The sequence below is a fragment of the Hyposmocoma kahamanoa genome, unplaced genomic scaffold (genome assembly GCF_003589595.1).
Source record: "Hyposmocoma kahamanoa isolate Upper Pololo Valley unplaced genomic scaffold, ASM358959v1 62, whole genome shotgun sequence".
NCBI classification, from domain to species: Eukaryota; Metazoa; Arthropoda; class Insecta; order Lepidoptera; family Cosmopterigidae; genus Hyposmocoma; species Hyposmocoma kahamanoa.
In genome coordinates this window covers 24,784,691-24,797,908 of record NW_020653850.1, presented here as the reverse complement: position 1 = coordinate 24,797,908, position 13,218 = coordinate 24,784,691, and the positions used below count along the sequence as shown (strand labels likewise).

At 37.2% G+C, this 13,218-nt stretch overlaps 1 protein-coding gene across 2 annotated transcripts; it reads right to left on the bottom strand.

Moving 5' to 3' along the window:
• Window positions 1-6: 6 nt before the first annotated feature.
• Window positions 7-10,182, bottom strand: LOC113229551 (circadian clock-controlled protein-like). 2 transcript variants are annotated; one of them, XM_026463187.1, is made up of 6 exons: window positions 10,102-10,182; window positions 4,210-4,438; window positions 3,877-4,007; window positions 1,349-1,486; window positions 869-1,023; window positions 338-440 (listed from the first exon to the last, which is right to left on the bottom strand). In XM_026463187.1, exons 1-5 carry the CDS (start codon window positions 10,166-10,168, stop codon window positions 872-874), a joined length of 717 nt encoding a protein of 238 aa, XP_026318972.1. In that variant the 5' UTR covers window positions 10,169-10,182; the 3' UTR covers window positions 338-440; window positions 869-871. The 2 variants fall into 2 exon arrangements, with proteins under 2 accessions (XP_026318973.1, XP_026318972.1); XM_026463188.1 differs by lacking the exon at window positions 869-1,023 and having other exon boundaries at window positions 7-440.
• Between the last annotated feature and the right edge of the window lie 3,036 nt (window positions 10,183-13,218).

The following is a 13,218-nucleotide window of genomic DNA, read 5'->3' as shown; positions in this document are numbered from 1 at the left end:
ATATTTACTGATATACCATGATATACATGTAGACATCGTTTTAGAGAAAAAATAGTTTTGAAGTTGTTAGTGCCTTTAGATATTTACATCAATCAGTAAAATTATAGTGAAATTAATAACTATCAGGTGACATTTAGGCGTCATTTAAGAAATATGTAAATTATTCCAAATGTTGTTTGTGTTCAGGTTATTCAGTCCCTGCTTAGACTTAGGTGCATAGATAAAATCTAATACTGGCGAGATTTCTGTCTATATTATGTGTACTTGTGTAGTTTATAGTTCCAAGTTTTAAGGCAGCATTAGTTGGTTGGCTGGTATGGCGGCAAAAAGCTTTTTGCACTCATCGACGCAGGCTTTTATGATGTGGTGGAAGGCAACCGGCGCGATGTCGCGTATCACAGGCTCCCAGTTCTCGTTTATCACCTTTTCAATTGTGTCCGCTGTGAACACAACAATAATCTTAATTTTGTAAATGGTAGGTATAGAGATAAGATATTTTGTTCTCTAGAGAAAACGACATTTCCTTATCGGAACGTTATTGTGACTGCATGATTGCAAAATGTTAATAATGCGTTATGTAAATAATACGCTACTTATATACTTTTTCCATTAATCATAAGTGAAATGTAATTCAGTAGATGTTGTCAGTTATTAAATTCGTGTTAGTACAAGTATTTGTAATGTTAGCATGTTTGTGGCGATGAATGTATATTCAAATGATTCCATTAAAGAATAAAGCAAGCTTGCGCAGATATTTTTCACGTAAAACTCCTGAAACGAAACAAGCGATGAACTCGTTAGGTCAAAATTTATAAGTTAAAGCGGCGATGAAGATGACCAAGCTGGAATAAATTGGGTAGAGTCCAACCATTCACGCTTCGAGCAGCTCACTGGCGGGCACGAGGGAGTAGAACTTATTGACGACTTTGACGCAGTGGTTGATGATGCCCTTGATGGCGGGAGGCGCGATCTCGTCCATGATTAGGTTCCAGTTCTCGTTGGCGAACTTGTTCGTCGTGTCAGCTGTTGCCAATAACGAGTGGAAGATGTTAGTTATGTACTTGTGTATTTACATACATGGAAATATTGTTTGAGTGTTTTTAACCGTTCACTGAATAAATTATTGAGGCATGGAGTCATTTTGCTAGGTTTTGAACTCTTCTGTATGTTTTTGACCTTATGTTTTGGTTTGTGGTACCTAAGTAAGTAGCGGGGGTTTTTTTTGGGAGTCTGGTAGAGAAATCTACTTCAGGAATCCTTTGTTCTAACTAATCTTATCTTTACTTTTTACTCAATAATATTAATTACGTACATTTGTAGTCATTAATTACGTAAGTTGTGGACGTACCAAGCTGCTTGTTGCCTCCGAATAGGTTGCTGAATTTGAACTGGGCGCGATCCATCTTGTAGTTGTCCTTGTAGTCTGTTACTGTCCAGTGCCCATCTTTCGTTTCGTAGTCATATTTGATTATGATGTTTAAGTTCGCTGTTGGAAACCAAAAGTTTTCATTACGTACAACATTCCACGCAACACATTATTTAAGACAGGACAGCACCTATGCTTGGTTTAAGTAGGTAGGTACTAAGGTTTTAACGTTGTTCTAATTTGATTCTCGCAGTTCTTATTCTGGCGCAATGTCGTAAATGAATATTGTTGATGAATAAAAATTAGTTTTTGGTTGCTCATGCTTGTTACATCTTAGTGCATCGCTGAGCGATACGTTGTGGGTACTTATCTGAGTTGGTTATTGGGTCGCCAGCTGCCAACAGGTCTCATTTTTCAGTTTAGAAAAGTTTGGATCGTTTTTTTAAATATATAATAGACACACGCTTGGCCACAATCTCACCTGATGTTAAGCGACGATGTGACCGACGTTGGGACGCGTTTGCCTAAAAATGCCTATTCACTCTAGCCTTGAATAGCCCCAAATTGTACTTTTCGGGAAATACAGATAGAGTAGTAGTAACCGGTAGAGCATTCCATTCCTTTGCCGTACGCATCAGAAAGGAGGAAGTGCTTAGATGGAATATCAACGACATAAGAATGGAGTGCTCCGGACCTTCTAGTCGACCGAAGGAGGAACGGTGATGGTGGAACTAAATTGAAAAGTTCCTGCGCACTCTTCCCGAAATGTATCCGATAGAAAACCGACAAGCAGGCTACTTTTCTGTGATGGTCGAGATTTTGTAGCTTCGACTCCACAAGTCTTTTTGCTTTTCGCTCCACCAAGTCCAAGGCGGCTAACTGGTAATGGGCAGAGCAGTCTCAAAGGTAGCAGCAGTACTCCATACACGATCGAACTTGTGCTTTATACAGATTTAAAAACTGTTCAGGTGTGAAGTACCGCCTGACCTTGTAAAGTATGCCTAGTTTTCTGGCACCAGTTTTTGACAAGCACTCGATGTGTCGCCCAAAGTTGAGGTTGGATGATAAGTCCAGACCAAGTACGAGGGGTGATCCAAAATAATGATAATCGAATATTTGTAGAGCACATAAAAATATGAAAAAATTGTTTTTGCTCCCTCATATACCCACTAATTCAGCATAAAAAAATCATGTAAATAGGCCACGATTACCAGGAGGTACATTCATTTGAATATGAACAGTTGGAGAGTAAACATCAAAATGGAGAAAAACGGAATCAGAGCTGTCATCAAGTACCTCTGTTTGAAAAAAATGTCTACCAAAGACATACACAGCGACCTAGTAGAAACATTTGGGGACTCTGCTCCTCCATATTCTACAGTTGCGCGCTGGGCAAAGGAGTTCAAGCTGGGTAGAACATCCACAGATGATGAACATCGCGAGAGACACCCATCCACCTCCCTCACTGCAGAAAACGTCAAAAAAGTCGAAGGTGTCGTATTGGCAGATCGAAGAGTGACCATAAGCCACGTAGCTGAGGTCACAGGGATCTCATGTGGCATTGTTTAAAGAATCTTTGCAAACGAACTGCATATGAAAAAGGTCTGTGCACGTTGGGTGCCAAGAAAGTTAACCGACGAACAAAAGAAAAAACGAATCGACATTTCGAGGGCGAATCTCGCAAAGTTCCAGATGGATCAGGAAATTTTTTTGTCTCCTTTCGTGACCATGGACGAGACCTGGATCCACCATTTTGATCCAGAAAACAAACAACAGTCAATGACTTGGAAACGAGCCTCTTCCCCGACGCCGAAGAAATTGAAGATGTCAAGTTCGGCAGGAAAGGTATGGCGTCCGTATTTTGGGACGCTGAAGGAGTTATAATGGTGGAATATTTGGAAAAAGGAGCCACTATTACGGGCTCTTACTACGCAGACCAAATAAGAAAATTGCGGGAGGACATAAAAGAAAAAAGACGAGGCAAACTCCGAGCTGGAGTGTTGTTTCACTAAGACAACGCACCGGCTCACAAAGCCCCCGTCGCGATGGCTGCTATTCAAGAAACGGGATTCGAATTGCTCGAACACCCACCTTATTCACCAGACCTGACTCCCAGTGACTTTTACCTCTTTTCTCGGCTCAAGGAACACCTTCGAGGCAAAAAATTTGACGACGATAGCGGGGTGATGACTGCTGTAGAGGCGTTTTTGTCATATAGTCAAGACAAAGAATTTTTTTCAAAGGGAATTATGGGCTTAGAAAAAAGGTGGACTAAATGTATTGACTTGCTAGGAGACTATGTAGAGAAATAAATATTTTTTTTAGTTAAATATCCTTATTTCATATTGATTATCATCACTTTTGGATCACCCCTCGTAGCTCAAGGTGGTCCCTTATCGGCACGGATAAATCTCGGAAAGTCGGAGTAAGGTGTAGGAGACTCTGTTTTGATGTGAAAAGACACGCCTGTGTTTAATAATCGTAATAATGGAGCATCTAGTGGTACTCACTGATTTTGATCTTGGCCGCGCCGTTTCCTCTTATGGGAAGGATGAGCACTTGCCCGTCCATGTTGTAATGCGCCTTTAAGGTCACATTTGCCGTGAAGTCGATGGTGGCTTTGCCCTTCTCGATGTTGATTCTAAGAAAAGTATAGTGTTCACTATTAATGTCAGTAAGCAACATCCTTTGGCTTATAACAAATACTGTGTCTTTAAATTTCGGAAATTCTGAAGATATGTGGAAACATACTTTGCTTCGAAAGCAGTAAGGAAATGTTGTCCACAACCACAACTGTAATCTGTAATAAAACTTTATTAAAAATAGTTTGTCGACTAACTTACTTAAAGGAGTTAATCTTGGATCCCCGAAGGCCGGTCACGACGGTGTCGGTGAAGACAAGCTTCAGTGCGTTGCTCTTAACATCGACGGTGCCCAATTGCACGGGGTCCAATGGGGCGATGCCCAACTCCGGAATGCCCTCGGCAAACTTAGGCGCAGCGATTTGGACTACCTTCTCGATGCACTGATTCAGTTTCGGGTCGGATGCTGAGCACGCCTTTATGAACGGCGCTGTTGAAAGAACGAACGACAATTAGTTTACGTGGTTTTAACACTGTGACTCTTGTTGCATCGACACGCGACGCTTCGGGTTTGGCATAATACAAGCCAATGCGATGTTAAAATCTTAGCATCTTTAGCTGCGACACACCCGCATGAGATTTTGCTAATTTTTTTCAATAAGTCATACGATGCCGCACTCGATCCCGTTGCTCCATTCGATTTTAGTCTCTGGAAAATATTTCAGCTTATCAAGTGCCAAAATAACCCCATTCCATAGGGTTAGAATTACTTTAATTTATTCAGATTTTTGTCATGTTCTGTGCCTAATTTTTGTAATTTTTGTAGGTGTCTTCTCCAAGCCAGTGTCTCTTCTGAGAATCTCTACTATTCGCCACTGACTTCGCTACTTAAATTTTATGTTTACTTTGATTTTTAGTAGCCACGTAGTTACTTCATTTTATCTTTGGTGTACCAATAATTTTATTTACAGTACATTAAAATACCTACACGGAGAGATGCTGTGAATGGTGTTAATCAAATGTAAGTGTTTTATTACAAAATTGTGAAAACGTTGCGTCTGTTTTAGTTTGGAGTGTTATTTCAAGTGGGCAGTGAGCGCGAGCAGCAGCTGTGGGTCAATGTTAGATATATCTTTCTAATTTCTGTCAGACGCATGCGCCACCGGCCATGCCGGTAGTTGCCGTAACGGCAACCGTTTTAATTACTCTTAATACAATTATTCAGCTTCCAATAATTTTTCCCTATTGATTATGTTACTACGTGACTTATTACAGTCGTATGGCGACACGTGATGGATCGATATTTAAAATATAAAAAGAGAACGGAGTGAACAAACCAAGAGCAACAACTATCGCGTCCATTAACCGCCTGGTAAAACGTGTTGCAATTGTTTAAAAATGTTCGATTTCGACAAACGTGAAGAAATTTTTTTCTACAGCTATCTTCGGTAAAACAAGTCCAATATTTGTCTGCCATTGCTCGTAGACTTATATGCTATGTACCTATTTATCATTTAAGCATATTTTACGTTGAGAAAAGTTCTGAGGTAATTTGTTGTTACCAAACATTTCTATTGTCAATCAGTAAAATCCTACATCGCCCCTGATTGATGAATTAATTTAAGAAAATAATATAATTCAAATTACACCGATAAAATATACAACACAAAATACAGATCAGGAAGTAAAAATGAAGGAACTGATATTACCTGTAGCATTTCTAAAATGATTGTAATTGATGGTTTAGAACATGTTTCAATGCAAACGCGGACATAGCAGCAGGTAGCATAGTATTTAGTAGCAGTAGAGCTCTTTGTGAAAGAGTTAAGGAGATAATGCTACCTCACCTCGCCTTATATCACTTTTGAATATCAACACTCGTTTGCGCCGAAATCACAAATTAGAAAGCTAAAATAGTACAACGCCAACAACTGACCTGTGTGTACGTTTCCGTATATTCCAAAAATATTCTGTATTTATTGTAATAAAGATAATATCTATAACAATGGGGGGGCTGTTCCATTCGGTGGTGGTGGTTCCATTCCCACAGGAAAAAGAGCAAAACATCTACTTACAAAATAAACGGAATCACATTTCATCGGTAATTAAATATTAAATATATACCTAATTTTTCAATTTTCGTCCATTATGGCAACGCTCAAGTTAAACTAGTCGATTTGAAGTGAAATAAATGAGGACACCCGTCAATTGTTTCGAATTCGGGTTGTTCAATCGGAGCGCAGTTTTCACCGTAATGATTTGGCAGAATAGTTTTCAAACAAATTAAATGACATTGCGTCTCTATTTCTGGTTATCTAATCGATGCTTGGAATCATTAAAAAAAAATTGTCAACTCGATTGATGCAGGTTCAGGATGTTATAGCACAGATATTCTACTAGAAATAATAAGTGATGTAAAATTGATACTATTGCTTACTGACCACGATTTAGGAGGAAGGATTAATTTACCCCCTAATTTGAAATAAGGTAAATTGGTTGTCTGTCTTCTTAAAATGTCAAGTGTACCTTAATTAAGTAATTCATAGTAAAGAAACCTCAGCAACAAAGAGTATCTTCCTGCGAACTATATACAGAAGGCTTTAAATAAGGACTAAAGTACGCCTTCAATCATTCGCTAAACATGAATGACGTGATTACAAAATGCATTGTTGAATTATGGGCAATATGTCGTGTCGTGACCGACATCGTGTACAGTGTGATGTATGTATGTGTACATATGTCATAGTTCCCATCGCGAGTCAATTGTTCGTACACCTCACATGTTAACTCAGCTCTATACACGGAAAGATATACGTTATTTAGGCATGGGAAATTTCGTTGTTAGGCATGGACAAAACCTTTAAAATGAATGTTCGACTTACATTTTGATTTAGTGGGAATGAACACGTCGACTGCCTATAGGTTCAACATTAGGTTTTGTGATTTACAGTTAGCGTGACTGTTTATGAATGCTACAATAACGGTAAGTTACACACTAATACGTTGTGTGACTTGGGATTATGTCTTAGCAGATTTAGTTTTTTTGGCAGAGAAAAATTATTTTCATAGTCTTGTGGTTTCAAAGTGTAATAAATAAAAATATGTAAATGTAATGTATTGTATTTAAAATCTTTTGCCATCTTTTGGGTAATTTTAGAATTAAACACAGCTCATGTCGTTTGTTGGTTCTTCGTTAACAAAGTCGTGTCCGTTAATAAAAATAGTAAAGGTGGAAACAAAAGACAATCTGAAAGAACTATGTCGGGCGAATTAGGTCGCCGTGTGTACCTAACCGCTCTAAATGCAGTACATTTTGACGGCTTTGTAAAGATGTGTTTGTTGGCATTAACATGATGAAAACAATAACACCTTTCCATTCACCAGTTCTGGGTGTGTCATGAATTCTAAGCTTAAAACTTGCCTGTTTTCATAATGCCCGCTAAAATCTTATCAAAAAAATCATAGAGAATGTTATTTTTTTTAATTAAACTTAGTTTTTCCCAACCGACTTTTTTAACGACCGACAAAAAAATGAGGTAATGTAAGTCGTTTTCTATTCTATAATGAATATACTTTAGATGTCGACAGTTACCTCTCAATTAGAGTTCGACGCTTCCAATTCCTGTGTCGGCATTTACATATGACTTTAATTTCCAAGTTACGGACATGCGTGTGCAGTCAGCGTATTGGACATGATCCAAACCCTGTCCTCAGAGTAGACCCCGGACTTGAGAAATTACGATAATGTACATTTACAGCAATTATTTTCAAATAAACAAAATTGGTTATTTATGGGAACGTATTTAAAACTCAAAACTAATCAACTAATAAGTTATTTGGTCTACGGTCCGTAGGGCGAGTGTTCAGTCCAGGTGAGCCGGTCAGTCGACTGGTAGCCAGTGTCTTTCTGACATTGACCGACAGCCGGCAGTTACCTAACCAGCCTCACCTATTTACAAATATCAATTACCCAATCGTTTGAAATCCTCCGTTACTAATGTCAACTTTATCTTATGCGTATTAAAATTACCATAACGCAGTCACGTTTTAACTTTTAACCAAGAGATGAGATTTGTTAATAACTCCAAGGAAATAGTTAACACAAAAATTTAGTCAAACGGCTACCTGTGTATATGATATACCAAAGTTTTATTTAAAAGAGGTGATAAATTGTAAATTAAAGGATTTAAAACAATTAAAAATCTTGATTTCTTCGAGGATATTGCTTTTTAGCGATGTAGTCTCTTGACGGAAATGACCTTTCGAACTTTGGAGTCAGTTAGCAAAATAATATATGCGATTATATAGTGCCGTCGGCGGTATTATGTACAATATTTGTTTAGACCTATATGCTCGTTGCAGCTTGAAATTCATTTATTGAGATTAGGCGTTAATATAGGTACCGTACATATATAGTTTCATTTTGTTGTTTGTTTCATCGATTGTCTCTTTGCGTTATTGCATTTTCTTTCAAGGAGAAGTTACAATAGTTCTTGATCGTACTTAGAATAATTAGTTCCTCTATAGTATTGCACAATGGACACTATGTTACTATGCATTTATTGTCCGTCTGTTACCTTCGGCGAATTGCGAAGTAACGGACAGGAGGAAGGAAGATTAGCAATCGACCGTTTTATCGCAACGCGTGTTTCGCGCGACTGCTTGGGAATGCTCCAGAAACCGGAAACTTACATACACACAGACAACCACGCCTACCTGCCACTGGGGTAGGCAGAGATTATAGACCTCAACTAGCTATGATAATGACTTTCGAGGCCTTATTTGGTATTTTTAACCTGTTTTGCAAGGGCATTCCCTATCTGATCCACGTATTATATCAAGGTCTGCCTCTCCCCACGTCTTCGTCCACATTCGCTCTATAAAGATATGCCATCAGTCTATTGACGTCCATCTTTTTTAACCATGGTCACTACAGCATACCTTTTGTATTATACTTAAAGTCAATGGGATCTTATGTCAAAAATGTTTTAATTACATGCACATTAAAACAATAGGTACGAATTACATGGAATTAAATTTAAATTTTATAACTCTCGTATTTAAACATAAAAAGTTACCGGATAATTTATATCGTTAATTAAAATTTTCTCCTAAAAAGTTGTAATTTTCCAGATGTAGTGTTATTAATGGGAGCGAGAACATCTTTCTTTCACACCACGTTATCTTACTACACACTCCGCATTCTGTCATTCAGTGGTAACACCCACATACTATGCGAAGATCAATTTCTATAGCATTAGCCCTACTTCCATACTTTTTCTACCATACCCAACATTTATTAGCGTGCCTCAGGGTTGGGACCGGCACGCCGCGATGAACAGCCAAACGCCCCTGTTTCTGGCTGTCACGCCTTTTTCGACTCAAAAAGTTATACATGTCAATTTATGTTTGCTACTTCCAAGATCGTTACACTATATGATAATAGTTATTTTCGTTTTTACATTTGATTGTTGCGATTGTAGTAATTTAGTTGCCAGATGTCATTTTATTGAGGGATGACTTACAACTATTGAGGGATAACTTGACAAGGTGAGTTAGTAATAGTACGTAGTTGTAGTAATTAAATTTATGTACCATCGAGCACATCATTCAATTATACGACCTCTGTGGTCCCGGGTTCAACTCCCGATAGGACCTATTTGGGAAATGAACTTTTCTAAATTGGTCCTAGTCTGGGTGTTCTGGGAGTGCCACAGGTGAATGCCGTTGCTCTGGTACTCATAGTACAGGGAATTTCCTCGTTTGATACCAGGCAATGGATGTAGTTGTCTGATACATTATTATAATTATTGTTAATAATAATCAAGAGATTTGGACACACTTTATACATACTTACAACTTGCGAATTTAAATATTTTTATTGTTGTTTCAATTTTAAAAGAAGTATGTATTAAGTATTAATATATAGATGACAATCTACGAACTGTAGACCCATAATATCGCAAAATTGTATGAAAGCAATAATTTCTTGCAATTCTTTACTGTCACTTTGAAATGAATTTACAAAAACAATATATATTGTATACTATTTTTTTTATTAAAATAAATCAGTTATTTTTAAATATTGAAAAGGAAATAAAAATAAAAATTAAAAAGAAAGTAATTACAAACAAAACAAAAATAAAAACTCACGCAACGCTCCAGCCCATGTTTGGGCGATGCAGCAAACGGCGGCTAAGAGACAATACTGGACACGCATTCTGTTAATTTGCTTAAGAACTATTTTATTTTTATTTTCGAATAAAAGACGACTCTTGTTCAGTCTCGAGCTTTCGACTGTGCCAGCCTTTGCTCGCTATACCTTTATATATCTTGCGCAAGCGCGTGCGTTCGCGCTGTGATTCATCTATACTCCACTGCAACAATTATCAATTGAACCTTGTTTAGTTACGTTTTAGGTGTTACAATCAGCTTTTATAGCTCAAGATAAAATGGTAAAAATACGTGGAAGCCCTCCTGACATTTACATTTCTTTTTTATAACATTTTTTTAAGGTTCAAGGTCGAAAAGCTTTTGCTTGCGGCTCAGGACGGAGGGTTTCGAAAATTAAATGAGGTAAAAACCTGAAACTAGGTGCACCACATACCCTGAAAAGTATACCTTTAAGTGGTATCTTATTTAATGTACCTGTTAATACAATATTTATCCTTTTGCTCAATACCTATGCTATGTACTATTTTAACATTCCGTGTGGCTACTGCTAAGAGCTCCGACGAATATGAATAGTCATCAGTGTTAGGATAGGTAGGCAGATAGATAAACACTTATTCATTAGGTATTATGACTTATGTACAAATTAAACACAAAAGAAAAAACATAACTGTTTGTTACGTCAAGGAAAGCAGCATATCGATGCCTTACTTACTCAAACTCGTATCTTATAAAGAGTGATTATTCAGAAGATGGCAAAACTCAAGGGTGCTAATTTGGATGCATTACTTTAAGAATAGGTAACAGCCAGTGTGTGAATTTGGAGGAAGCGTGATGTGAAATTAACCCGCAAAATTTGTATATACATTTCAGTAATTTTGTGCTTTATTAAGATACGAGTTTGAGAAAATAAGGCGATTTGGTATATCGCAAACGAAATTCTATAAGAAATTTCCTGCAGACTTAAACACAGGGCGAAATAACTACTATAACGAGCATTTATTTTCTTTGATAATCCATCTGATCCATAGTTTTGTCTCATTTTATTGTTTGACTATAAACGACGAACTGTGAGAAAATTAAATAAACACGAAATATAAAATCGATTGGCTGTAAGGCTTTAAAAAGGCTTAATAGCTTTAGGGAACGATTTCATTTGTGACTTTTTAAGATTGACATTTGACACGTTTGGACACATCTCTGATTGAGATACAAACACATATACTTGACATTGGCAAAATCATTGATTATTTCGATGGAGCCATAACATTTAAAAGAAGAAGAAGAAGACACGACATTACACGACAGTGGCATTTTGTTGTTCCAATTAATTTTATATTTATCAAGATAGTTATCGTGAAATAATTAGGTATCACTTCCACCGCTTGTCCAGACCAACAAAGGGACTAAATGTAAAAGTTGTTTGCAAACAAAAAATAAGACATAATTGTGACTAAAACTATTATTTATATAATGTATACAGTGCATCTATAGTAACCTATTAGACATGTAAGCGTAGATTGTTATTTTTAATGTGTAGAAGTTTGAATAAACGAAGTGAAATTTGTAGAAGAGTTGCGGAAAAGAGGGGATAGGAATTAAATACTACGTATACTACGTACGCAATACTACGTACTACGTTATGTAGCTATTTATATTAAATTTATGTAGTACGCTTGTTTCTAGACAGTAATATTACACAGCTGCATTGCGTCTTCGAATCTTTAATTGAACAGCTGTCTTATTATTCCACTTGACTCTACATTGTTGTCAACTTCTTTACTACAGGCTCTTATGCTGCATCCTTGGCCGAACGGCTACCATGCTGGACTTCCACGTAGAAGGCCTGGGTTCGATTCCCAGGCCGGGAGAAATATGTGTATGGCCTATATATATTTCTCTCGTGAGTTTGGGTGTAATTTGTGCTTGTCTATGTGTGTGTTCATAGCACCCGCGATACAGGGTTAGTGCGGGGCTATGAGTGTGTTGCTTTATTATCATGGTGATCGTGCATTTAAGTTTAATTAGTTCGCGTGTTAAATTTTAATTACAAGTAGCCTAGTAGGAGGACAGTTCATTCGAGAAGTCGACGGTTGAACATCTGTGGCGGTATGTATAAGGTTTTAATTTAAGTTACGTACATTTGGGAATATTTAGTAAAAATACCTTGTGAAAAAAGTTCACTGGGCCAGAGTGGAGGATTAAAGTCTAAAAGAGCCATTCGTCTCTGAAGGAATTTGGATACTGTTTTCGTTCTCTATAATATTCTGCACAACCCTATGTCTCCCGGGTATCTGAAAGAACGATTCAGCTTTATCAGCTCCCAGGATTAGCCCTGTCGCTCTTTCGTTAGGTCCCATTTATCTTTTCCATCCCTCAATTCCGGTTTTTATTCTAAGTCCTTCACTGTCCATGCGGTCAGACTTTGCAACGCACTTCCCATTACTGTTCGTGATAGTAAATCCTTAGCAATTTTCAAAATGAGAGTTAAGGCGCACTATTTATCCACTGGCACATCCATTTTATAGTTTGTGTTTTCCTTGTTGCTAAATGTGTTTTTGTTGTTTCTGTACAATACACGATTAAATACAATATAATCTCTTTAGGGGAGACCAGTGCCCAGCAGTGGGACGATGGAGTTTATGATTGTGTTAATTAAGATGGCATTAAATAAAAGAAGTATTTTACTAAATATGCTTAATACAGAACAAAAGAAAAATAAGCCATTTTCTATCTGGAACTCTTGCATATTGAGTTCAAATGGAACATTTTCATTATTATGTAAATTACCAGTCAGCCTCGACCTATGGAACTACGTGCTGGTTTGTTTGAAAATACAAATATAATTTTAATATATTTGTAAATAATAAATAGTTTTATTTCAATTTGTACTCTCGTAGTAAGAAAATTGATGAGCCGCGCATCGTGACTGGGACGCGAGCAAGATCAAAGTACTCGAGATCGTTAACATTTTGTTAAATATTATTGTCAAATAATCGTCCTAATTATTATTAAATTGGCAAAACGTTGCGGGCACAAGATATAATTCAAATTAAGTGGGTTTAGATATGAGCCAAAAACCACAACCACAAATTACGC